This window comes from Anomaloglossus baeobatrachus, chromosome 10 (genome assembly GCF_048569485.1).
Source record: "Anomaloglossus baeobatrachus isolate aAnoBae1 chromosome 10, aAnoBae1.hap1, whole genome shotgun sequence".
Classification (NCBI taxonomy): Eukaryota; Metazoa; Chordata; class Amphibia; order Anura; family Aromobatidae; genus Anomaloglossus; species Anomaloglossus baeobatrachus.
This window is the reverse complement of record NC_134362.1, coordinates 26811972-26835147: the sequence shown is the minus strand read 5'-3', so window position 1 is coordinate 26835147 and position 23176 is coordinate 26811972. Positions and strand designations below refer to the sequence as shown.

The following is a 23176-nucleotide window of genomic DNA, read 5'->3' as shown; positions in this document are numbered from 1 at the left end:
ATATCACGGAAGCACACCAGGCAACTACTGTAGTAAAACTCGACGTGGAGCACAGCAGAGGGCAGCGGCCATAGGGAAAAGTGGTGAAGCCCTACTGAGCCAAGGCAGATGCATAACACTGTGTTTATCATAGAATCATAGAATTGTAGAGTTGGAAGGGACCTCAAGGGCCATCGGGTCCTACCCCCTGCGAGTGCAGGTTTTCCTAAATCATCCCAGCTATATGTTTATCCAGCTTCCACTTGAAGATTTCCATTGATGGAGAGCTCACTGCCTCTCGTGGTCGCCTGTTCCACTCCCTGACTGCCCCCACTGTCAGAAAGTTTTCCCTATTGTCAAATCTGAATCTCCTTTCTTTTAGTTTCCTCCATTGCTTCTTGTACTCCCTTGTGTTAATGAGAATAGGGTGGTTCCCTCTGCATTTTGACTTCCTCTCAGATATTTGTAGACCGCTATTAAGTCTCCTCTCAGCCTTTTCTTTTTCAAACTAAACATTCCTAGTTCTTTTAGCCATATGACATGGTTTGCAGACCTTCTACCATCTTGGTTGCTGTTCTCTGGACTTGCTCCAATATATCAATGTCTTTCTTGAATTGGGGCACCCAGAACTGTACCCAGTATTCTAGGTGGGGTCTGACCAGGGCAGAGTATAGGGGAATAATTACCTCTCTTGATCTAGATTCAATGCTTGTCTTGATACATCCCAGAATTTTGTTGGCCTTTTTAGCTGCTTCCCCGCATTCTTGGCTCATGTATCATTTGTCCTATAATGACTGGCAATATGCCTTTTACCTACAATGTAGAATAAGCTCTGCATTACCATTCAATGCTTAATGTAGCTGAGCTTATGCTCTAAAGGCTGAGATTGGAGGATTCTCTGATCCTGGCCGTGTAACACTTTGATCAAGATGGACTGCAGCATGATCAAAGAGGCACTAATCCTTATGATAGAGCTAGCTTGAAGGGCTAGAAAGGACCACCATAGAGGGCTGCTCCGGACACCTAGAAAAGACCACAGGGCTTTCTGTGCACCCTGACACAGGCGTGAAAACCTGTCTCAACAGCAGCCTGTGTCACAATGACACAGAGGATGTGTATTATTTTAAAATAAAAGTGAAAAAAATGTGTAATAGTAAAAAAATAATCAAAACCACAGTATTTATAAGATACAGCTTTTTGGACACATCTAATATATAAAGCTGTGTGTGTGTGTGTGTGTGTGTGTGTGTGTGTGTCCGCTAATGGAATCCGCACCGTCGCATTTACAATCACGAAATTTTGCACAGACACTCCATGTGACTCAGGGAACATCATAGACTATGTTTGGCCGGGAAAATGTAACCCCGTGCTTTCCAGTTACTCTACAAAAATCCTGCAGCTATTAAACTGAATGGAGCTGGGAGCTATAGTCTATAAATAGCAACTGTCAGTGGTTGCTATAGGAACAAAATAAACTGTTAGGATAGACGGATAGGGAGAGACAGAAAGAGACAGAGTGGGAAAGAGACGGACCGGGAAAGAGACGGACCGGGAAAGAGACGGACCGGGCAAAGAGACGGACCGGGCAAAGAGACGGACCGGCAAAGAGACGGGCCGGGCAAAGAGACGGACCAGGCAAAGAGACGGACCGGGCAAAGAGACGGACCGGGCAAAGAGACGGACCTAGAAACAGACAGACGGCCAAAGAGACAGACGGCCAAAGAGACAGAGGGGCAAAGAGACAGAGAGAGGACAGACAGATACAGAGATTGAGACAGATAGACTGATGCAAATACAGTCAGAGAGATAGAAACAGACAGACAAGGAAAGAGACACCAGCGAGACAGACAGAGAGCGACACACAGACAGAGACTGAGAGAGGGACAGAGACAGTTACTATCCTAGGCAACGCCGGGTACTACAGCTAGTATTACATAAAAACATATACAATATATTCATGTGAATGTAATAAGCTAAAGAATTCAGAGGGTCATTTCGTGTAAAATATAAATGGTGTAGATTCCACCGGATCCGGTGTGACCCAATTCCCAGGACTCGGTGTACGGGCCAGGTCCGTAATCTGTGGACATTGGAGAGGAACTCCGTGAACTCCGTGCTCCTCCTTTTGATTAGCCGGCCTAGAGTGACATAGTTTTTTGCAAGGACTCGCATATGACATCACGCCAGGCTGACTAGTGAGAAGAGGAGCCGCAAATGCTGCGATGTAGGAGGCGGCTCTGGCGGCAGCCGCAAAATAATGTCCTGACCACTGGATGGGGTCCTGAGAATTGATTCTTACCATCTCTAGCATAGAATTACATTTGTTTGACAATGTTTAGTTTTAATTCTTTGTGGGGTGGAGTAGAAGAAAGAGCAATATTGCCATTATTTGTTGGAGGTTGTTCTTACGGCATTAACTGTGCATTAAAAATTATGTACATGTTATTTTTTTTCTGTGGGGTACTGTGATTATGGCAGTGCAAATTTGTATCATTTTATGCTTTATTACTTTTACAAAATATTCATAGATTCTTATACTTTTACATGTATTTTCTGCTTCATCAGATAATGTTAAACCATCTCAAAGTGATCTGTTGAAGACCTACAGTGATTTTAAGAGTAAGACCGCGGATGCATATGTTGCAAAGATTATCACCAAAGATAGCAAATCTTCCCAGAGGTCCGGTCGTGCAGCCACGCAGACAGTGACGATTGGAGATGACACTACTGATCCACCTTATAAAAATGGGGGTCTGGATCCTGCATCATCATATTGGTAACTATGTCTCCTATGTATTTCTACTGATTACTGGGAAGGGGAATAGCTTTAGTCATGGTCTTTCCAGGGCAAGAATATTACTGACTTTCCAATGGCAGAATGAGGGTCATCAATAATATAAATTACATTCCCATTGATTGGATGGGAGCACCACTAGCTCATATAGAAAGACGCCCTGGATGTTTACAGACTCAGACCCCACTAATAACATCACAAAATGTATATCATCGCGTATCACAAACTATGCAAATGTGAACATACTTTTTAATGCTTTATTAAATTGCAGATCAATTGAAATACTATGTCCCAAGAATGACAAAAGTATTTTAGGAGGGATACCTTTATAGGCTAACCAGAAAAATCATATTAGCAAGCTTTCAGAGAACACAGGCTCCTTCTTCAGGCAAATTAAAAAAGAATTACTGAGACTAAACACAACATTTAAATGACTGTTACAACAGGACAGATGATGCCTCCTAAAGATAAGCCAAGGAAATCAAATTGAGTTTTTTCTTAGAAATGCAGATGAGTTGGAGGTGTCTGTTCAGATCACTTCTGAGGGTCTTCTGCTGGAGGTGTGAAGTGTGTCCATGTAGTGAGTCATAAAATCAGGTGTTAAATGGAGTCCTTTTGTTAAGGATCTAAACATCTTTATCAGTTTGAATTCCCAAATTTTTCTGTCTCTGTCATCTTTAAAATGACCTTTCAGTATTAGTACTTTTAAATCTGTCATGCTGTGTCCCGGTCTGGAGAAATGTGTTCCCACAGGCGTGTCATTTTTTATTGTGTGCCTGTGTAGATTCATTCTTGTTTGTAGTTTTTGTTTATAGTTTCCCCAATATATGTTCCTCCAGGGCATCTTGTGCATTGTATCATGTATACTACATTGGAGGATGTACATGAAAAGAGGTCCATGATCTTGTAGTTCTGATATGTGTTGGCTATGTGGACCGGATTTGTTGGTAAAATGTGGGTACAGGTCTTGCATTTCTTACCATTACAGGGGAATGTGCCCGTCTCTGATGGTGATGAGAGGACACTTCTAACAAGGAGATTCCTTAAGTTAGGGGGCTGTTTGTAGGAGAGAAGTGGTAATTCTGGGAATATTACTTTTTAGTCTGTGGTCCCTATGGAATATGGGTTGAAGATCAGCACCAATTTTCCTTAGGATGCTCATGTGGGGATTATATGTGATCACAAGCGGTACCCTATTGTTATCCTCCCTCTGTCTGTAATCCAGGAGGCTGCTTCTTGGGATCCTTGTAGCTCTGTGGATCTCTTCATCTATTACTAGTGGATGGTATCCTTGTTGTAGGAATGTATTTCTCAGGGATAGCAGATGTAGTTTTCTGTCCTCACTGTCTGAAGCTTGCTAATATAATTTTTCTGGTTAGCCTATAAAGGTATCACTCCTAAAATACTTTTGTCATTCTTGGGACATAGTATTTCAATTGATTTTTCTGGCTAACACGGTACCACAATATTACCCTGTATTAAATTGCAGAAAAATCTAAGCAAAGAAAAGATGCAGCTAGAGACTCGGCACAGGGGGGTAGGGAAAGGCAAAACGCATCAGAGTGGACCCCCAGCACAGGCAACACATTGCAAAAAATACAGAGGCGCACCCTTATCCTACTGGAGATAGCGGGCACCTCAGCCGACGACAGCGCTGTTTATTGAATGCACCATATGGAGACTAAATCCAGTATTACCACCATACCATTGTAAACAGGGTGGCAGGGGGCGCTGTAGTCATGGTCTGCATGTCGTGCAACCCAATGGTCCAGCTACAGGCAGATTGAGGGCCCAGTAGACGTCTGGGGTTCGTCCACTTACTTGCATTCTGGGGATACTTTGTTTCCTTCTAGTTTCTGATTCAGGTTCAATCAAGGAGTCTCTCAAGCACTACTTTACTGATCGTCAGCAGGTTTTATCATACAGGTTACAGTCACTTTAAATCCTTCCTCTCTACTTCTGTTCCTCTCAGTCTGTTCCTTTCTTTGTGCGCTCCAGCAGTGTACTATTGCTTTTTCTACTGACTGCGTTCAGTCAAAGCAGACTGCCTCTACCCTGTCCGATGCCTCTGCTCCGTCTCGTGTTCTGTGGGTCCCGCGTACCCTGATGTTGCCCAGCAGGCTACCGAAAATAGATCCGCTCATAGGGGAACCGGTCCGACCACACACCCTGCTCCTCAGGCAGCCATCTTCTTCTCACTGTATATTCCCTTTCTCCCAAGGGCCTAGTTCCCAAGCTCCTCACAGGGGCTAAACCTTTCCTTAACCCCTGGTGTACTTGCTGTGAAATGCCACCGAGCTACCCGGCTATGGCACTCCACCAGCACTGTTTATCTAACCTGCACCTTTCTAAGGCTGCTTTCACACTACGTTTTTTTTTAACATGCGTCATGAACGTTTTTTTAACGCAAAAACTGATCCAGTGCAGATGCGTTTTCATTTTAATGCATTTGCAATGGACTCGCGTCAACATGCGTTCACCTGCGTTTGCGTGCGTTATAGTGAGGATCCAGCGACTTGCAGTTTTTTAACTTTTTTCAAAAACGCTACTTGTAGCGTTTTTGACCTGCGTCCAAATACTGTTTTTCACTAGATCCTGACTATATTGCACGCAACCGCATGTGAACGCTGGCATGCTGATAGACAGGATCCTGCTTGCTCTACTGAGCATGCCCAGAAACCAGCCTGGCGTGATCAGTCTCTCTCTCCCCCTCCCTCTCTCCCCCTCCCTCTCTCTCCTTTCTCTCTCCCCCGCCTGAGAGCGGTGGATGCTCGTAACTAAGGTAAATATCGGGTAACCAAGCAAAGCACTTCGCTTAGTTACCCGATGTTTACCTTGGTTACGTGTGCAGGGAGCAGGCAGCCCGTCTCCTAGTGTGTCGCCCTGGGCAAGCCAGGGGACACAGGTCACAACACCACCACACCCCACACTCCAGGTAGGCACATCAATGCTAACCAGAAATCCTTGTTGCCTTCCTCCAGGAGTCTGATGATGCACACCAGGGGGTGGGCCAGGCGGTTGGCTCCGCCCACCGAGGAGCTCACAACTCTGGAGGCGGGAAAACCAGGCAGTCCAGTGAGGGACATGGAGGAGTGAAGTTGAGATAGCTCAGGGAGGAGCAGGAGTGAGGAGCTAAGTGAGAGAGCAAACAAGAAGTAAAAGTAGAAAAGTGGTAAAGGAGGAAAGCAAGTGAAGTGGCAGTAGAGAAAGAAAGCCTGGAAGGTCCAGCTTTGTGTAGGGCCAGATCAGCAAGGTCAGCGACGGCGGTGACGGTCTGGAGGGGGACCGTTTGGAAGTTCCTGGAAGGACCCCGTTGGCTGTGTGCCCGGTGGTCTGGAGCAGTGTTCCGAAGGACAGTCAGCACCAGGGCAGGGGCCTCTCGGACCCCAGCAAGGCTAGGAGTCGCCAAATTTGCCGAATCCATCAGTGAAGGGGACGTAGATCCCCCAACAACCAAGTCCCGATTGAAGGCAACAGCCCAACCTGAAGCAGAGAGACACCGCCACCGCCACGGCACCAGTTTCTCAGGGCCAGCACCTGCGGGCAAAGTGTAGAGCTCCTCCGGCCCAGATTGCAGTCGGGGAGCGGGTAACCGGAGGGAATCCACCGCTACCACAAGTCAAACATAGGTGCAAGGAAGAGGGACATCACCGTCACCTATCGGGAGTGCAGGTGCAGCCGTCTGTGGGACCGTCCTACCAGCCGTTTGGTTTACCGTACAAACTGTGTCCATGTCTCAGGCTGAGTGAGTACCACAGTGCCGCAAGGCACAGCGCTGCCCCTGCGTCCCTGCGCCCACCAGGCCCCGCACCTCCTTCTCCACCACCGGGCCCCGGGATCACCAACCCCTACCCACGGAGGGACAACACAACACCTGGCTGCTCCGCATCACCATCCCCGGGACCCCCGAATTGAGCAGCGGTGGTGAAATCACCACAACCGTGGGTGGCGTCACGAACTATAACAATCCCCACACCCAACCACAAACCCCTTTCACTCACGGGCGAGGAGTGTCGCTCGAGAAACCCCGGGATCCGGCCCACAGCTCGAGCCACCACTGAGCAGCTGCCGGACCCGAGCAGAAGGGGTGAGCGTAGTGTGCCGACACCCTCCTCCCCGCCCGCGACAACTTGGCGTCACGAACAGGATCTTACCGCTCTGCCGTCTGGTAGGGGTGCGCCTTGTTACCGCCGAAGGTATCCGGCAGAAAAATTTCAGAAGCCGCCATCTTTGGCGCGAAGAGTTCCCGCTCGAGCGTCTTCTCGAGCAGTAGAGGCGCGAAGGCCAAAGCCCCGCCCCGAGAGAGGAGGGGCCGAAAAGAGCTAGGGGGGACGCGATGGCGGCTGGCGGCATGTAGCTGCAGCTATAGAAGCAGGGACGCCAGGACTCTGCAGCAATACTGGGTTCCTGGAAGGCACGACTGCCAAGATGTACGATCCAACTCCCAACGAGGAAGCCCCCGCGCCCGGCACGGCGACGTGGTTGAGGGACCGGACCATGACGCTGAGTAATCGTCTGCAGGCTCATATGCAACTCCTCCTGGAGGAGTGGGAGACCGACATGGCGGACGTGGTGGCTGCTATGTGGAGACGCGAGGCAGAAGAGGATTTGGAGGAGCGGGTAACCGACCCACGCCCCTGTATTCCTGAGGGATCGGCCGTTGGAGCTGAGGGGCCCGGCCGGCTTCCGCTCACCCTACCTCTCTCCCTGCTACCCGCAATAGCTGCTGCCACCCCACCATTAGGCCCGCTACCTGCCCAACCGGTAGCGATACCCTGCCCAGCCGCTCAGGCGGACCAGCCGGCTGCAGACGTCCGGGACGTCCCTGAAGTACACCAAGGGGAACCGCTGGAACCGCGGCCCCTTAACAGCACGGTGCCAGAAGTCCCAGTAGGGACTGTGCTAGACCCTGAGCCCGGGACCGTGGCCTGGATGAAGGCCCGGGTGATGCAATTCCACCAGCGTCAGCAGGATCAGATCTTCCGGATGATGGAGCAGTGGACCAACGAGGTGGAGGAGCTGCTTATAACTGCCCCGAGGTACGGAGGTGGAATGGATGTAGTAGAACCGACTGGTGACCCACGTCCCTATGTCCTACCAGGACCGGCCGCTGCGGCTGAGGGGCCCGGCCTAGTTTCGGCCTATGCATCACCCTTGCCGTTACTTATGAGGCGCCTTAATGTCAGCTCGCCTAATCTGCTGCTCCGTGCTACCGCAGAAGAGGCTGAAGTGTTGGAGGCTGGAGGCCAGGAGGCTGCGGCAGCTGGCGGCAACCCGCCTGATGCAGGAACAAGAGATGACGACTCCGGCCCTAGTCCCGGTTCTGCTGCTGAGTTTGAAGAGGCAAGTGAGCGTTCCCGCTATGTAGGAGACCCCGTGGTTGTTCATACCCCGCGTATCGGTGGAAATGGGTACCGGGTGCCCCTGTCACCGCAGGCATGTCAGTGCATGTTTGATGTGCTGGTGGCAGAGGATGGGTCCGCCTCAGCAGAAAAGTACGAGTAGGGCAGCGGAGCACCGTTGTCCAGTCCCCGTTGGGACCACCACTGAATTGTTGTTTGTTTAAAAGTTTTGGAAAGAATGATAAGGAAAATGAAAATTACCGAAGTTTCACCTGATTTGCTCGTGATTGAACCGGCCGGAGCCGGCACCGTTGTCCCTGTGGGGACCATTAAAAGTTTTGCATGGGAACTATCCATGGACAAGCCCGTGAACTTGCAGGGCACCACAAACGTTAAGTGGCTTGTAAATATGTTGGTTACCGTTACCGTTTCCGCAATGCCGCCTCCGGAGAGGCAGGTTGGAGGGAGGGCCCTGAGCAGAGCAGGCTAGGGCCCAGCCACCAAAGGAACCGGTGGCTACCCTCTGGAGGGAAGGACAGATCCCGCTCGGGTAACTTGTGCTGGACTGTGGGTCAAGGGGTGCTGCCTGGGCTTTAGGGGCAGCATCAGGGCCAGGTTGCTTGGGTGGGAGAGAGCGGAAACCGTAACCGTAAACCGTTGCAACGTTAAAAGTAAATGTGCCTCCCGTTTTGGGAAGAGTTATTAAAAATGTTATTCATGTTTTCTTAACCTTGTTACCCCCTTTTTCAGAAAAATAAAACCGGTGTAGGACGGCAGCCCGCGGACGGTCTGCATTTTGCTAAGGGGGAATGTGTCGCCCTGGGCAAGCCAGGGGACACAGGTCACAACACCACCACACCCCACACTCCAGGTAGGCACATCATTGCTAACCAGAAATCCTTGTTGCCTTCCTCCAGGAGTCTGATGATGCACACCAGGGGGTGGGCCAGGCGGTTGGCTCCGCCCACCGAGGAGCTCACAACTCTGGAGGCGGGAAAACCAGGCAGTCCAGTGAGGGACATGGAGGAGTGAAGTTGAGATAGCTCAGGGAGGAGCAGGAGTGAGGAGCTAAGTGAGAGAGCAAACAAGAAGTAAAAGTAGAAAAGTGGTAAAGGAGGAAAGCAAGTGAAGTGGCAGTAGAGAAAGAAAGCCTGGAAGGTCCAGCTTTGTGTAGGGCCAGATCAGCAAGGTCAGCGACGGCGGTGACGGTCTGGAGGGGGACCGTTTGGAAGTTCCTGGAAGGACCCCGTTGGCTGTGTGCCCGGTGGTCTGGAGCAGTGTTCCGAAGGACAGTCAGCACCAGGGCAGGGGCCTCTCGGACCCCAGCAAGGCTAGGAGTCGCCAAATTTGCCGAATCCGTCAGTGAAGGGGACGTAGATCCCCCAACAACCAAGTCCCGATTGAAGGCAACAGCCCAACCTGAAGCAGAGAGACACCGCCACCGCCACGGCACCAGTTTCTCAGGGCCAGCGCCTGCGGGCAAAGTGTAGAGCTCCTCCGGCCCAGATTGCAGTCGGGGAGCGGGTAACCGGAGGGAATCCACCGCTACCACAAGTCAAACATAGGTGCAAGGAAGAGGGACATCACCGTCACCTACCGGGAGTGCAGGTGCAGCCGTCTGTGGGACCGTCCTACCAGCCGTGTGGTTTACCGTACAAACTGTGTCCATGTCTCAGGCTGAGTGAGTACCACAGTGCCGCAAGGCACAGCGCTGCCCCTGCGTCCCTGCGCCCACCAGGCCCCGCACCTCCTTCTCCACCACCGGGCCCCGGGATCACCAACCCCTACCCACGGAGGGACAACACAACACCTGGCTGCTCCGCATCACCATCCCCGGGACCCCCGAATTGAGCAGCGGTGGTGAAATCACCACAACCATGGGTGGCGTCACGAACTATAACAATCCCCACACCCAACCACAAACCCCTTTCACTCACGGGCGAGGAGTGTCGCTCGAGAAACCCCGGGATCCGGCCCACAGCTCGAGCCACCACTGAGCAGCTGCCAGACCCGAGCAGAAGGGGTGAGCGTAGTGTGCCGACACCCTCCTCCCCGCCCGCGACACTAGCAGCTACGGACGCTCGTAACCAAGGTAAATATCGGCTATCCAAGCAAAGCACTTCGCTTAGTTACCCGATGTTTACCTTGGTTACCAGCATCTGCAGCTGTCAGATGCCGGCTCCCAGTCTATCACGTTCAGTTCCCCTCACTCCCGATCGTGTTTGCATGCGTTTTTCTTTGTAAAAACAGGATCCACTTTTACAGCAAAAAACCGTTCATGACGCATGCTAAAAAAGCGTAGTGTGAAAGCAGCCTAGCTCTGCTACATCCTTTCTATATATAAACCCATCACTAACCTAATGTTCCAATCAACTTAGCTGCCACTTCCCTACCCCTGCTCTCTTGTCCTTACGTTGTCCTAATACTTTATTTAAGCATTCTTGCTCAATGTAAAAAACACATTAAACTTATAAACACATTAGCAATAACTTAGCATTAAATATGACACTGTACCCTTTTGGCCACTAGATGGCACTGGCCGCACTTACAGCATAACCAGCCTTAGGGTATGTGCGCACGTTGCTTTTTACCTGCTTTTTACCTGCTTTTTTGCTGCTTTTTCTTCTGCGCTGTTTAATGCCAAAATGGATGTGTTCTTCTATTCAAGCAAAGTCTATGGGAATTTGGGTTTCTTGTTCACACTATGTTGTTCAAAATGCTGCCTTTTTGTGGCAGAACTTTGGTCAAAAACTCAGCTTTGCAGTGCAAAACCCAAATGGCAAAAACAATTGACATGTTGCTTCTTTGAAAAGCTGAGTTTTTGACCAAAGTTCTGCCACAAAAAGGCAGCATTTTGAACAACATAGTGTGAACAAGAAACCCAAATTCCCATAGACTGTGCTTGAATAGAAGAACACATCCATTTTGGCATTAAACAGCGCAGAAGAAAAAGCAGCAAAAAAGCAGGTAAAAAGCAGGTAAAAAGCAACGTGCGCACATACCCTTAGGCTACTTTCACACATCCGGTTTGAGCAGTGCGGCTCAATCCAGCTGTGAAACCTATGCAACGGATGCGGCGAAAACACCGCATCCTTTGCATAAGTTTTTACATGCGGCCTCCCCGGTTTTTTCCGGTTGCGGCACGCTACTGAGCATGCGCAGTGGAAGAAACTGCATGCGGCGGCCGGATGCGTTTTTTTCCGCATCGCGCCGCATCCGGCGTCCATAGGCATGCATTGAAAATGCGCCGCAGCGGCCGGATGCGGCGCGATGCGTTTTTTGGGCCGGAGCAAAAAACGTTGCAGGCAACGTTCCATCCGGCCGCGGCATCGGCTAAATCTGCCGCATGCGGCAAAAACCGGACCGAACGCAAGCCCATGCGGCACAATGGGGCATTAATGTAAGTCTATGCAAACAAAACCGCAACCGGCGGCAAAAAAAACGGTTGCGGTTTTTCTGCAGAACGCCGTATTGTGCCGCAGAGCAAAAACCGTATGTGTGAAAGTAGCCTGAAAGCTAATAAAACATTCTGGTTGGGGTCTTCAGAGGGGAGCTCTTCTCACACCAACCACCTCCTTATACCATGACCAGATAATTAGCTACCATTATAAAGGTAGATACCAGTTCTGCAGACCGTATAAGTGATTACACTACGGTTATATACAGTGTCTCACAAGTGCCATCTTTTCTGATGGCAGTCTTTCACTTTTCCCATCTTTTGATGCTGACCCAGACCTCCATGACTACTTTTTTCTAACCCCAACATAGATGCACACATAGACTGTATCCACCTATTACCAACCTACACAAACTCCACATCCCACCCAATTTTGAAACTATTGCTGCTGTATTTGTCCCTGATTCTGCTCCTTAAATACTGAATTTGAGAAATATTGTTGTCATTACTGTAATTACTACCAAATAAAACTGTGCTATGAAAGCAGTGACTTGGAATGAATAATCCCAGAAAGATGGTTCCCTCCAAAATAATTGTGCCAAATAGTGGTTTAATGTGTGACTCAAATAGTAAAGAGTAATAGAAAGTGAAAATGTCCCAAGTAGCCTTATATAAATGATTAATAATGCCTTGTGCTTAAAAAACAATATTGCCATTTAAGTGGGCAAGGTGCATTATTACAATATACACAGCACACAGTGTAACCATATTCATTTTTATTTCATAAGTCAATAGCACAGATGAAATTAATCAACTTTGTAATATATCTTATCAGACAAATCTGCTTCTTTCTTTGCCAAAATTGATCAGTCATTATCAAAAGACTCAATACTGGGGTAAAATCTGTATTCAGTGAAGACTTTACCATTACTGAGATAGGAGATGGCAGTTAGTGCTGATGAGATTCTATGACGATGGGAGGAGCTAAAGGCAGAGGGAGGAGCTAGAGGCATAGCTCCGCCCCCTCCTTCCTCTTTTGCTTAGAATCTCATCAGCACCAACTGCCATGTTCTATCTCAGGAATGGGAAAGTCTTCACTGAACACAGATTTTACCCCAGAATTGAGAATTTTTATACTGACTGATCACGTCTGGCAGAGGAAAAAAAGCAGCAGATTTGTCAGATAAGATTATTACAAAGTTGTTTATTTTCATGTTTTACTATTGATTTGTTAAGTAAAAATTAAAACGACCGTTCTGCTTTAAGTTTTGTTTCGCCAGCAAAAAACGCACCCTCTGGTAGAAAAACGCACATCTGCCTAAAAAAAAATGCATCAAAAAACGCATGCATTTTTGCCGCGTTTTCGGAGCGTTTTTGCTGCGTTTTTTTAACATTGTCAATGGCAAAATGCAGGGAAAAACGCAGAAAAGATGTGACACACTGCTTTTTTTTTCTGCAACCAAAACTGCAGCCAAAAAAGAAGCAACATGCGCACAGCCTTTCGGATTTCTCATAACCTTTGCTGGGTCATATATGCAGTTTAGGATCACAAACTGCACCCAAAACTGTGCCAAAAAAACAGCAAAAACACAGCGTGCGCACAAGGCAAGTGACGTATAAATAGTTATTATGCCCCGAGTGTCCCACAAATTGTAATAATGCATCCTGAGCTCTCAAAAATGTCAATAATGCCCCCTGAGTGTCCCACAAATCACTCTACCCTAGAATTTTATCGTATTGACATTTTGTCAGATCAGGGTGGCCAACACCTCTGCCAACCCCATTGACTTTAGCTGCAAAAACTAAGTGATTTAAGTAATTAATCATAGTTGTGTAATTTTTTAAAAAAAAATTGTTGTCTTTTCCTAGGGTTGGCATTGCAGGCTTTACCAAACTTGAGCGGGACTCAGGTGGCTTCATTTCAGCATATCCACAGTCTTTATTCTCAATAACTGACTATCAGGGACCTTACAAGACCGTTGATAATACAGGTAAGTGGGACGGAGGAGTGATTACTTGTTTAATTGTTGAAATATTGAGAATCGCTGTGTTAAAGTATATTGTCCAGGTGGGCCCCTCCTGGTGTGGTGTAAGGGGTACTTTGCACGCTGCGACATTGCTAGCCGATTGTAGCGATGCCGAGCGCGATAGTCCCCGCCCCCGTCGCAGATGCGATATCTTGTGATAGCTGCCGTAGCGAACATTATCGCTACGGCAGCTTCACACGCACTTACCTGTCCTGCGACGTCGCTCTGGCCGGCGACCCGCCTCCTTCCTAAGGGGGCGGGTTGTGCGGCGTCACAGCGACAGCCAATAGATGCGGAGGGGCGGAGATGAGCGGGACGTAAACATCCCGCCCACCTCCTTCCTTCCGCATAGCCGGTGGAGGCAGGTAAGGAGATGTTCCTCGCTCCTGCGGCTTCATACACAGCGATGTGTGCTGCCGCAGGAACGAGGAACAACATCGTACCTGTCGCTGCAGCGAAATTATGGAAATAACCGACACTACACAGATCACCGACACACTTTTGCGATCGTTTATCGGTGCTTCTAGGCTTTACACGTTGCGACGTCGTTACCGGCGCCAGATGTGCGTCACTTTCGATTTGACCCCGACGAGATCGCAGTAGCGATGTCGCAACGCGCAAAGTACCCCTTAGAGCTGCATTGTGTACTCTAACCTAATCATGTCTTCCCACCCTCTTGCCTCTTTTCCCTCTGCTCCCCAGGAAGACTGAATGCGAAACTGCATTTTTTTTCTCTACTCCTCAGTGTAAGGCCGGTGTCACACTTGCGATTGCCTCGCGTGTATCTCGCTGTGCATCACCCGGCACGGACTCACACTCTCCTCACAGGAGCGTCTCAGCTGCATAGAGTTGCATGCAACCGACCCGCTCCTGTGAGGAGAATGTGAGTCCGTGCCGGGTGATGCAATACGAGATTCACACGAGATACACATGAGGCAATCGCGAGCGTGACACCGGCCTAAGGCCCTGTGCGCACTAGAAAATGGAATTTTCTTAAGAAAATTCCTCACCCTCTGAAAGATTACTGCACCTGTGGTAAAAAAAACCGCAGAAAATTGCACCCGAAAACTGCATGCGCTTTAAGGCTATGAGCCCACGTTGCGTTTGTCCCTTCAGAAATTTCGACAGCGATTTGACAGCACATGTGCACTTCAAATCGCTGCAGAAACACTGCGTAATGAATGCAGTGAAAAAGCCGATTACATGCGCTCGGGATGCAGCCACCACCATAGACAGAGCGGGAGCTGCATCCAAAGCACACGGAATAAGTGACATGTTGCTCTTTAGATCAACGTGCGCATGCATTATGCACAATCTTCATAGATTGTGCTGAGGACGCAGGACGCATGCAGTTACGCTGCAGTTACACTGCGTAACTGCATGCAAATACGCAACGTGGGTACAGTGCCTTATCGCGATTTGCCGCGTTTTGTGCCGCGAATTTTCCGCAGGTTGTTCCCTGCGCTTTTTGACCATTATCTATGGCAAAAACCACAGGTACCTGCGGAAAAGAAGTGACATGCAATTCTTTTTGCTGCAGAAAACATGCAGCAAAACCTGTTGGTGATAAAAAAAAAAAAAAACGCAGTGTGCGCACAGCAGGTTTTTTTACCATAGGTTTTGCTGGGGAAAGACTGCAGCAAGGTTATAAATATTTTCTGTAGCAAAACATGCAGCAAAACCGCGGCAAAAAACGCAGCGTGCGCACAGGTCCTAACTGTTTCAAGACCAGCCATTTGCCCTGTTGTTGGATAGACACATTTTTGAAATACATGCAGATTTGAAAAGTAATCTTTTTGAATCTTATCTCGGTATTCTAAAACCTCGTAGCTGCTCGGCCCCTGGCAAACAAGCGTCATCATGCCATCATCATAACTTCTAATATACTTTATCAATTCCTCTCCATTTTCAAGATTTTTACTTGTATAGTTTACTCAGAGAGGAAAAAAAACAATTCTGTTCTAGATATATGATGGATACACAAGTCCAGAACTTTCTACAAGACACAACTCAGGCTATGTTCACACAGAGTTTTTACTGTGTTTTTTTTTAGCTGCAGATTTGCTTTGGTTTTATGCAAATCCATGCTAATAAAAAGCTGCTTTTTAGGCTAAGGCTATGTGCGCACGTCGCGTAAAAACATGCAGTTACCCTGCGCTTTGTAGCGCAGCGTAACTGCATGCGTCCTGCGGCCCCTGCACAGTCTATGGAGATTGTGCAGGGGCCGTGCGCACGTGGCGTCTAAGAGCGCAGCGCTTCGGCTACTGCCGAAGCGCTGCGCAAAAAGAAGTGACATGTCACTTCTTTCCTGCGCTTTGCCGGCAGCTCCTGCTCTGTCTATGGCAGGAGCTGCAGGCAGAGCGCATGTAATCGGCGCTCACTACGGACATTTCTGCAGCGATCTAAAGCGCACATGTGCTCTTCAGATCGCTGCAGAAATTTCTGCAGGGCTTGTACGCAACGTGCGCACATAGCCTTAGTGTCCACGGCAGAATGTACCTGCGGACTTTTCTGCCTGAAAATCCGCGACTTTCGCGGCAAATCCGCACCCGCGGATTTGCTGCGGATTTTGATGCGGATTTTTTTTTTTCTTTTCCCATTGTATACCCAAATCCGCACCAAAATCCGCAACAAACAATTGACATGCTGCAGATTTTTCCGGATCAAAATCCGCGGCAAATCCGCAGCGGAAAAATCCGCAGCATGGACACAGCATTTCCAAAATGCCATTGAAATGGCCTGGAAGTGCCGCTGCTGCAGATTTTCGGCAAATCCGCGGTAAATCCGCGGCAAATCCGCGGCAAAATCCGCGGTAAATCCGCAGCGTGGGCACATAGCCTTACAGTCCCAGCAAAGTCTATGAGATTTCTGAAATCTCATGCACAGACACATCAGGGTTTTTTTCCTGACTGTTTTGGCAAATACCTGTGTTTTTGGTCAGGTTTTTAAAAAATGAGCATGTCAATTCTTTGCTGCAGATTTGCTGCTTTTTTTCATTGATACGACCCATTTTGTAGAAAAAAAGCAGCAAATCCGCACTAAGGCCATGTGCCCACGGGGGAATCGCATCTGCGGATGTATCCGCAGGTATGGCTGCAGGTTTCCCGCAGCTGCCTGCCGGCATCCGCAGCTATTTTTAGCTGCAGTATAACAGCGATATAGCTGCGGTAAACCTGCGGACTTTCATGCGATTTACCTACGGACGTCCCGGCCTCTATCTCCATAGTGGAGAGGCGGGATTTCTGCAGGAATAATTGACATGCAGTTATGTGCGGCTGCGGGACATCCGCAGCATATTCCGCAGCTGCACATTCCGCAGCGTGGACACAGACACTCCCCATGTCCCATAGGATAACATGGGGAGTGTCTGTACTTGCTAAAACCTGCGGATTTATCTGGAAAATCCAGATAAATCCGCAGGTTTTCCGCGGCAAAATCCGCAGAAGCAAGCTCCCGTGGGCATATAGCCTAAACCTGCAGCAAAAACGCCACTAAAAAATGCTTGGAAAACGCACCAAAAACACAGATGACTCACAGGAGATTTCCTGCCACAAGATCAGGTTTGGTCAGGAAAAAAACTTACCAAAAAAGCCCTGTGTGCACATAGCTTTACTCTTATGAACCATGTACCCTTGCGTTCATCATAGTACTATGTCAGGTTTTTATCCTCTGGGAATATATAATGATGGCTCCTGATAACTGACATCAAAAAGAGTCATTAACACCATAAAAATGGATACATGAAGTTTTGGGTTTTGTTTTTTTTTTATCCATAATGGTTTCAGCTGGTGAGTCAGCTTAAGGCTATGTGCGCATGTGTGCGCTCTGCACCGCACCTAAAAGGTGCGCTTCAGAGCGCAGCTGAAAAGCTCCGTTCTGAAGCGCATGGTGCCGGCAGAGAACGTGCGCTCTGCATGCTGCCTCTCCCTATAGACAGCATGCAAACCGCACAGAAGAAGTGACATGTTACTTCTTAGAACGCAGCGATTTGGGAAGCAGCCGAATCGCTGCGTTCTAATATGCCACGTGCGCACGGCTCCTGCACAATCTCCATAGACTGTGCAGGGGACGCAGGACGCATGCAGTTACGCTGCGGTGCAGAACGCAGCGTAACTGCATGCAATACGTGCGCACATACCCTAATTTTTAAAAACTTCCATTTTAGTTCTATTTTTTTTTTTTACATGTTTGACCACCTATTTTAGATGTGAGCACTATAGTAATGGTATATATTATACACGATCGCTCAGTGTGGGGTGATAGACAGCCAACTGTAAGGTATGCAACAAATGTATTTACTCTTAACGGTTGTTTAACATGTCTTGGGACATTTTTGGGTACTTGGACAGCCCCTTCTCATTCGCCATGTTTGCGCCCACCAAAATAAAAAAAGCGCATTCTCGCCTCAGGTGTCAACTATGCCAGCAGTCACTCCCTGGGGATCAGATGAGGTTATGTCATGCGATCCCCGCGCCCAATCATCGCCGGCTTCCCTCTCACCTCATACGGACAAATAGGACATCAATAGGAAGTGAGAGGCAAACCACAGCTCGCATTTTCTGCCGATTTACTTATTTGTCTTTAGGCGGGGACAGTGAATCCGGCAGTAACAACCTCACCTGACCCCAGGAGAGCAACTGCCGACCCCGCTGGAACAGTGCCTGCATGTGAGGCGAGCAATTAGAAGAACGGCAAACCTGGAGTAATTTAGTGTTTTTGGTGCTCAGATAGGGTCTAACCCCATTCCACAAAAATACTTCAAATCCGGCACTCAAAATTTGATGATTAGAATATATTTATTATACAAGCAGATTAATGTGTGAAAGGAACAACGTTTCGGTCAATTGACCTTCCTCAGGTTCACACAAAGCTTGTAACCTATGGTTCCTGGAATCATCCACTATGTAGGAAAATCGCCTCTCCGCATCTCAAACACATACATTTCAGACCCAGAGAGGCGATTTTCCTACATAGTGCATGATTCCTGGAACCATAGGTTACAAGCTGTGTGTGAACCTGAGGAAGGTCAATTGACCGAAACATTGTTCCTTTCACACATTAATCTGATTGTATAATAAATATATTCTAATCATCAAATTTTGAAGTATTTTTGCATGTGAGGCGAGAATAAGTTTTTTGTTTTTTTTTATTTTAAAAGGGCAAACATGGGGAATGAGAAGGGGTTTTCCAAGTAGCAGACAACTTCATGTTAAATAAAGGTTAAAAACAAATCTAGAAATTACATTTGGTAAATCCCATACTGTTTGCTATCACTCCACTACTTAGACAACCCCTTAAAGGCCACATCTGTGGTTTGCAATGGCTGAGCTTTGTGTTTTTATTCTCAGGAAAGATTGTCGGAGCTGTTGTCGGAAGTATTCTGGGTGTCGTTGTTATTGGTTTAATAACATTTTTTATCGTAAAGATGAGAAGGTAAGAGTGAGAACATTTCATGAGCCTATGCGTAACTATGTAGCTATCATTTCACCACATTCCACTTCACCTAAAAAGTAAATTCACTTTTATAGCCGATCCTGCGCTCTCTTAGGCCATGTTCACATGTGCTGTAGTCATCTGTTAGAACGGATCCGGATGTGTTGTTTTAACATGAAAGTCTATGGACAACGGATCCTAACGGATTGCTATTTAGCCTTCCGTTGTAGTTGCATTTGTAAAAAATCCATTGTTTTCTTCACAAATGGACGATAAATAGAAACCCGTTAATGGTTCCGTTGTCCATTGATTCTGCAAGTTAAAAACAGATCCGACCGACATCTGCTATGGAACAACAGACAATAAAGTTGTGTTTGCAGAACATTTTTGCAAACGGATCTCTAATGGATCTGCGATAACGGATGACTACAGGACATGTGAACTCAGCCTTAGGTTGAACATTAAAGCCATGTTCACACGTAGCAAAAAAGCTTCACATTTTCTTTATTTTTTTTGCACAGTAATTCTTCTACATTTAATTAACAAGCAAAGTGGATGTGATTTAAAGGAGTTATCCGACATAACAAAAATTTTTGAGTTTAAGCTAATCTGTACTGTATTGTCATATAAATCACCCCTACATTGTTATTTTTTGTTTTCTAACTTTTGTTCCTCTTGAATTATCCCTTTATTCTCTGCAGCTTCTTGTTTACATTCAGCTCCAGCAAACATGACCACTTCCTGTGCAGAACCTCAGTCAGAGCTGGCACCGCCCGGCCTCAGTGTCCAGCCTCTCCCCAGTGTCCAGCCTCGCCCCCTGCCCGCCCCCTGCACACACATTCCCTGTCAGTATATTCTGCCCCAGCACTGACCTGTTATCACTACAGCATTGCAAATAACAGCCCCACATCAGGCTCTGCACCCCACACCACATCGGGCTCTGCACCCCACACCACATCGGGCTCTGCACCCCACACCACATCGGGCTCTGCACCGCATACACACATCAGGCTCTGCACCGCATACACACATCGGGCTCTGCACCGCATACACACATCGGGCTCTGCACCGCATACACACATCGGGCTCTGCACCGCATACACACATCGGGCTCTGCACCGCATACACACATCGGGCTCTGCACTGCACACACACACGTAGGGAACACATGTAGGGAGTACATACTCACCCGTCCTCGGTCCCCGCTGCTCCTGCACGTTCGCACGCTGTCTGTGCTCTGGCCATATCAGCACAGTAGTGACGTCACCGCTGTGCTGAAGAGAGCACAGACTGCACAGGCAGTGATGAGAAGCAGCGCTGCGCTCCTTCTCATCAGCGCTTTCAAATATATTGGCATCTGTGATCTGTGATGCCGGTACATTTGAATGTGTGATCCTGAGCAAGGGGCCCAGTGCTGGCGCTGACACCACGGCAGCCGCCGCCAGGCCCCTCCCCCAGGTCACGGGTCCCACAGAAGTGCAGGGGGAAGTTGTGGGCAGAGTACGGGGTGCGGGGGAATGTGTGGGAGGGTGCAGGGAAGGGGGCGGGGACTCCACACACAGTACCCGCCCAGCAGGGCGGCGACATGCTGTTTCCAGATTTGCATGTCAACATGGCCCTGCCCATGTTGACATGAAATGACCGGAAGCAGCAAAATCACGGCAGGAGCGGTCACATGACCACTCTGAGCCGGGGGAGAGGGGCTGACAGCAGGGCAGGTAAGTGGTCTCTATCTACTTACCTGCCCCAATGTAGCTCAATAGGGAAATAATGAAAAAAACTCAAAATAAGCCGGATAACCCCTTTAATGAAAACACTGTGTGCTTGATACATCAAATGTTTTATGCCAGTATGCTTGCGTAAAAAGCTTTGAAAAGTCTCCGAATTTTGGCGCAACTCAAGGCTGCATCTTTTTTTGGCCTTTTCTTTCATTTAGGAGACTAAAGACCGCTTTACACGCTGCGATATCGCTAGTGATGGCCGGCAAACAAACACTTTTTTTTAAGGGAGCGGCTCGTGCGGCATCACATCGACGTCATACGGCAGGCGTCCAATAGAAGCGGAGGAGCGGAGAGCAGCCCCATTAACGTCACTCCAGCCTCGTTGCTGGAGGACGCAGGAACGCTGTAGTTCGTAGTTCCCGGGGTGTCACACGTAGCGATGTGTGCTGCCTCAGGAATGACCAACAACCTGCGTCCAAAATGAGCAACGATATTTTGGAAAGGAACGACGTGTCAACGATCAACAATTTTTGCTGTCTTTCGGATCGTTAGCGGTCGCTCATAGGTGTCACACGCATTGACATCGCTAACGAGGCCGGATGTGCATCACGAATTCCGTGACCCCAGCGATATCTTGTTAGCGATGTCGTTGCATGTAAAGCGGCCTTAAGAAAATGCTATTGAATTTTTAATGGAACCTGACAGCGCAAACGTGCTGCCCGAACCATGGCCAGCATGCATCAGGCACTGGCTAAATTCACCTGAGTGTTTCGGAGTGGCTTTTCCCCTCCCACTTGTCTTGAGTAAATCGTTTCTTCCTGTGTGCATGCATAGTTATTGGCAGCAGGCGGGGAGAAGCCACTTAGGACCCGCTCGGTGGACAAGTCACCACCAGTCTCTGAAATGTTGCAGTCTTTCAGAGTCAAACTAAGGCTATGTGCGCATCTAACCATTTTTGTGGCATCAAAAATGCTGTGTTTTTGGCCGCTAAAAATGCACAAAAATGCAATCGCGGCAAAATGCAGCGGTAAAAATGCTGCGTTTTTGGTTGCGTTTCGCTGCGTTTTTTACTGCGTTTCGCTGTGTTTTTGTCCACTGCGTTTTGCTGCTTTTTTCCAATGCATTGAATGGGTGGAAAAACGCAGCCAAGCGCAGAAAAGTATTGACATGTCCATTTTTTTTTTCACTTCAAAACCGCAGCTTTAAAAAGAAGCTGTGTGCGGACAACAAAAATGAAAAGTCATAGACTTTGCTGGGAAAGCAAAGTCAACCACTTTTGAGCCCAAAACCGCACAAAAACACAATAAAATAAAAACCCGCTGTGTGCGCACATACCCTAATCTGGCTGAAATCATGCAGCCAGTGTCTGATACATGCCGGGGTTCGGGCAGCATGTATCACCTGCCAGGTTCCCTTTAAGTGTCAAATTTCAGTTTTTAGGCACAACCACCTCCCCTGAAAAAAAAACCCCATTGAACATGCGGTGTCTCAATTCTCTACCAAAAATATAGCCAAATATAGGGGAACACATAAACCCACAGCAAAGGTTATTTGTGTATGCGTATAATATATAATATGTGTATCAATGTCTCCAGTGATGTTAGTGCAGATATTAATGAAGAGTTTATCTAACACATGCATCCCTGAGGGCAGCAGATGGCAGCAGTGCATCGCCCATCAGTTTTTTGCAATCAGGCACAATACAGTGCATTGCAGAAATAACGCATCCGGGGTTTTTGCCGCCGGTTGCGGTTTTTCCTCATAGACTTGCATTAGCGCCGGATTGTGCCGCATGGCCTTGCGTTGCGTCCGGTTTTTGCCGGATGCGATATATTTAGCCGAAGCGGTGGTCGCATGGAACGTTGCTTGCAGCGTTTTTTTGTCTGCGTCGAAAAAACGCATCGCAACGAATCCAGCGCGATTTACAATGCAAGCCTATGGACGCCGGATGTGGCGTCCTGTGGCAAAAACCGCATCTGGCTGCCGGATGCGTTTTTTTGAACTGCGCATGCTCAGTATCATACCGGATCCGTCAAAAAACGGACGGGCCGCATGGAAAAACATATGCAACGGATCCGTTTTTTTCGCTGCATCCGTTGCATAGATTTTTGAGCCGGATTGAGCCTGATGCAAAAAAAACTGATGTGTGAAAGCAGCCTAAGGCTACTTTCACACATCCGGTTTTTGCTCTGCGGCACAGTACGGCGTTCTGCAGAAAAACCGCAACCATTTTTTTTGCGGTTTCTTCCACTGCGCATGGTCAGTAGCATGCCGCAACCGGAAAAAAACGGACGGGCCGCATGTAAAAATTTATGCAAAGGATGCGGTGTTTTCGCCGCATCCGTTGCATAGGTTTCACAGCCGGATTGAGCCGCAGTGCTCAAACCTGATGTGTGAAAGTAGCCTAACCCAACTACCTGACTCAGACAAAAGTGGCTTTAGGGATTTTTTTTTATTCTTATATGCAAACATTATATCCAGCT

General features: G+C 48.2%; 1 protein-coding gene across 1 annotated transcript in view; it reads left to right on the top strand.

Moving 5' to 3' along the window:
• LOC142254433 (receptor-type tyrosine-protein phosphatase beta-like) overlaps positions 1–23176 on the top strand; it is a 262642-nt gene that overhangs the window by 193262 nt on the left and 46204 nt on the right. The window contains exons 29-31 of the mRNA XM_075325478.1: positions 2545–2755; positions 13382–13503; positions 18888–18972. Coding sequence (XP_075181593.1) covers positions 2545–2755; positions 13382–13503; positions 18888–18972 — 418 coding nt within the window. The remainder of the gene's footprint in view (positions 1–2544; positions 2756–13381; positions 13504–18887; positions 18973–23176) is intronic.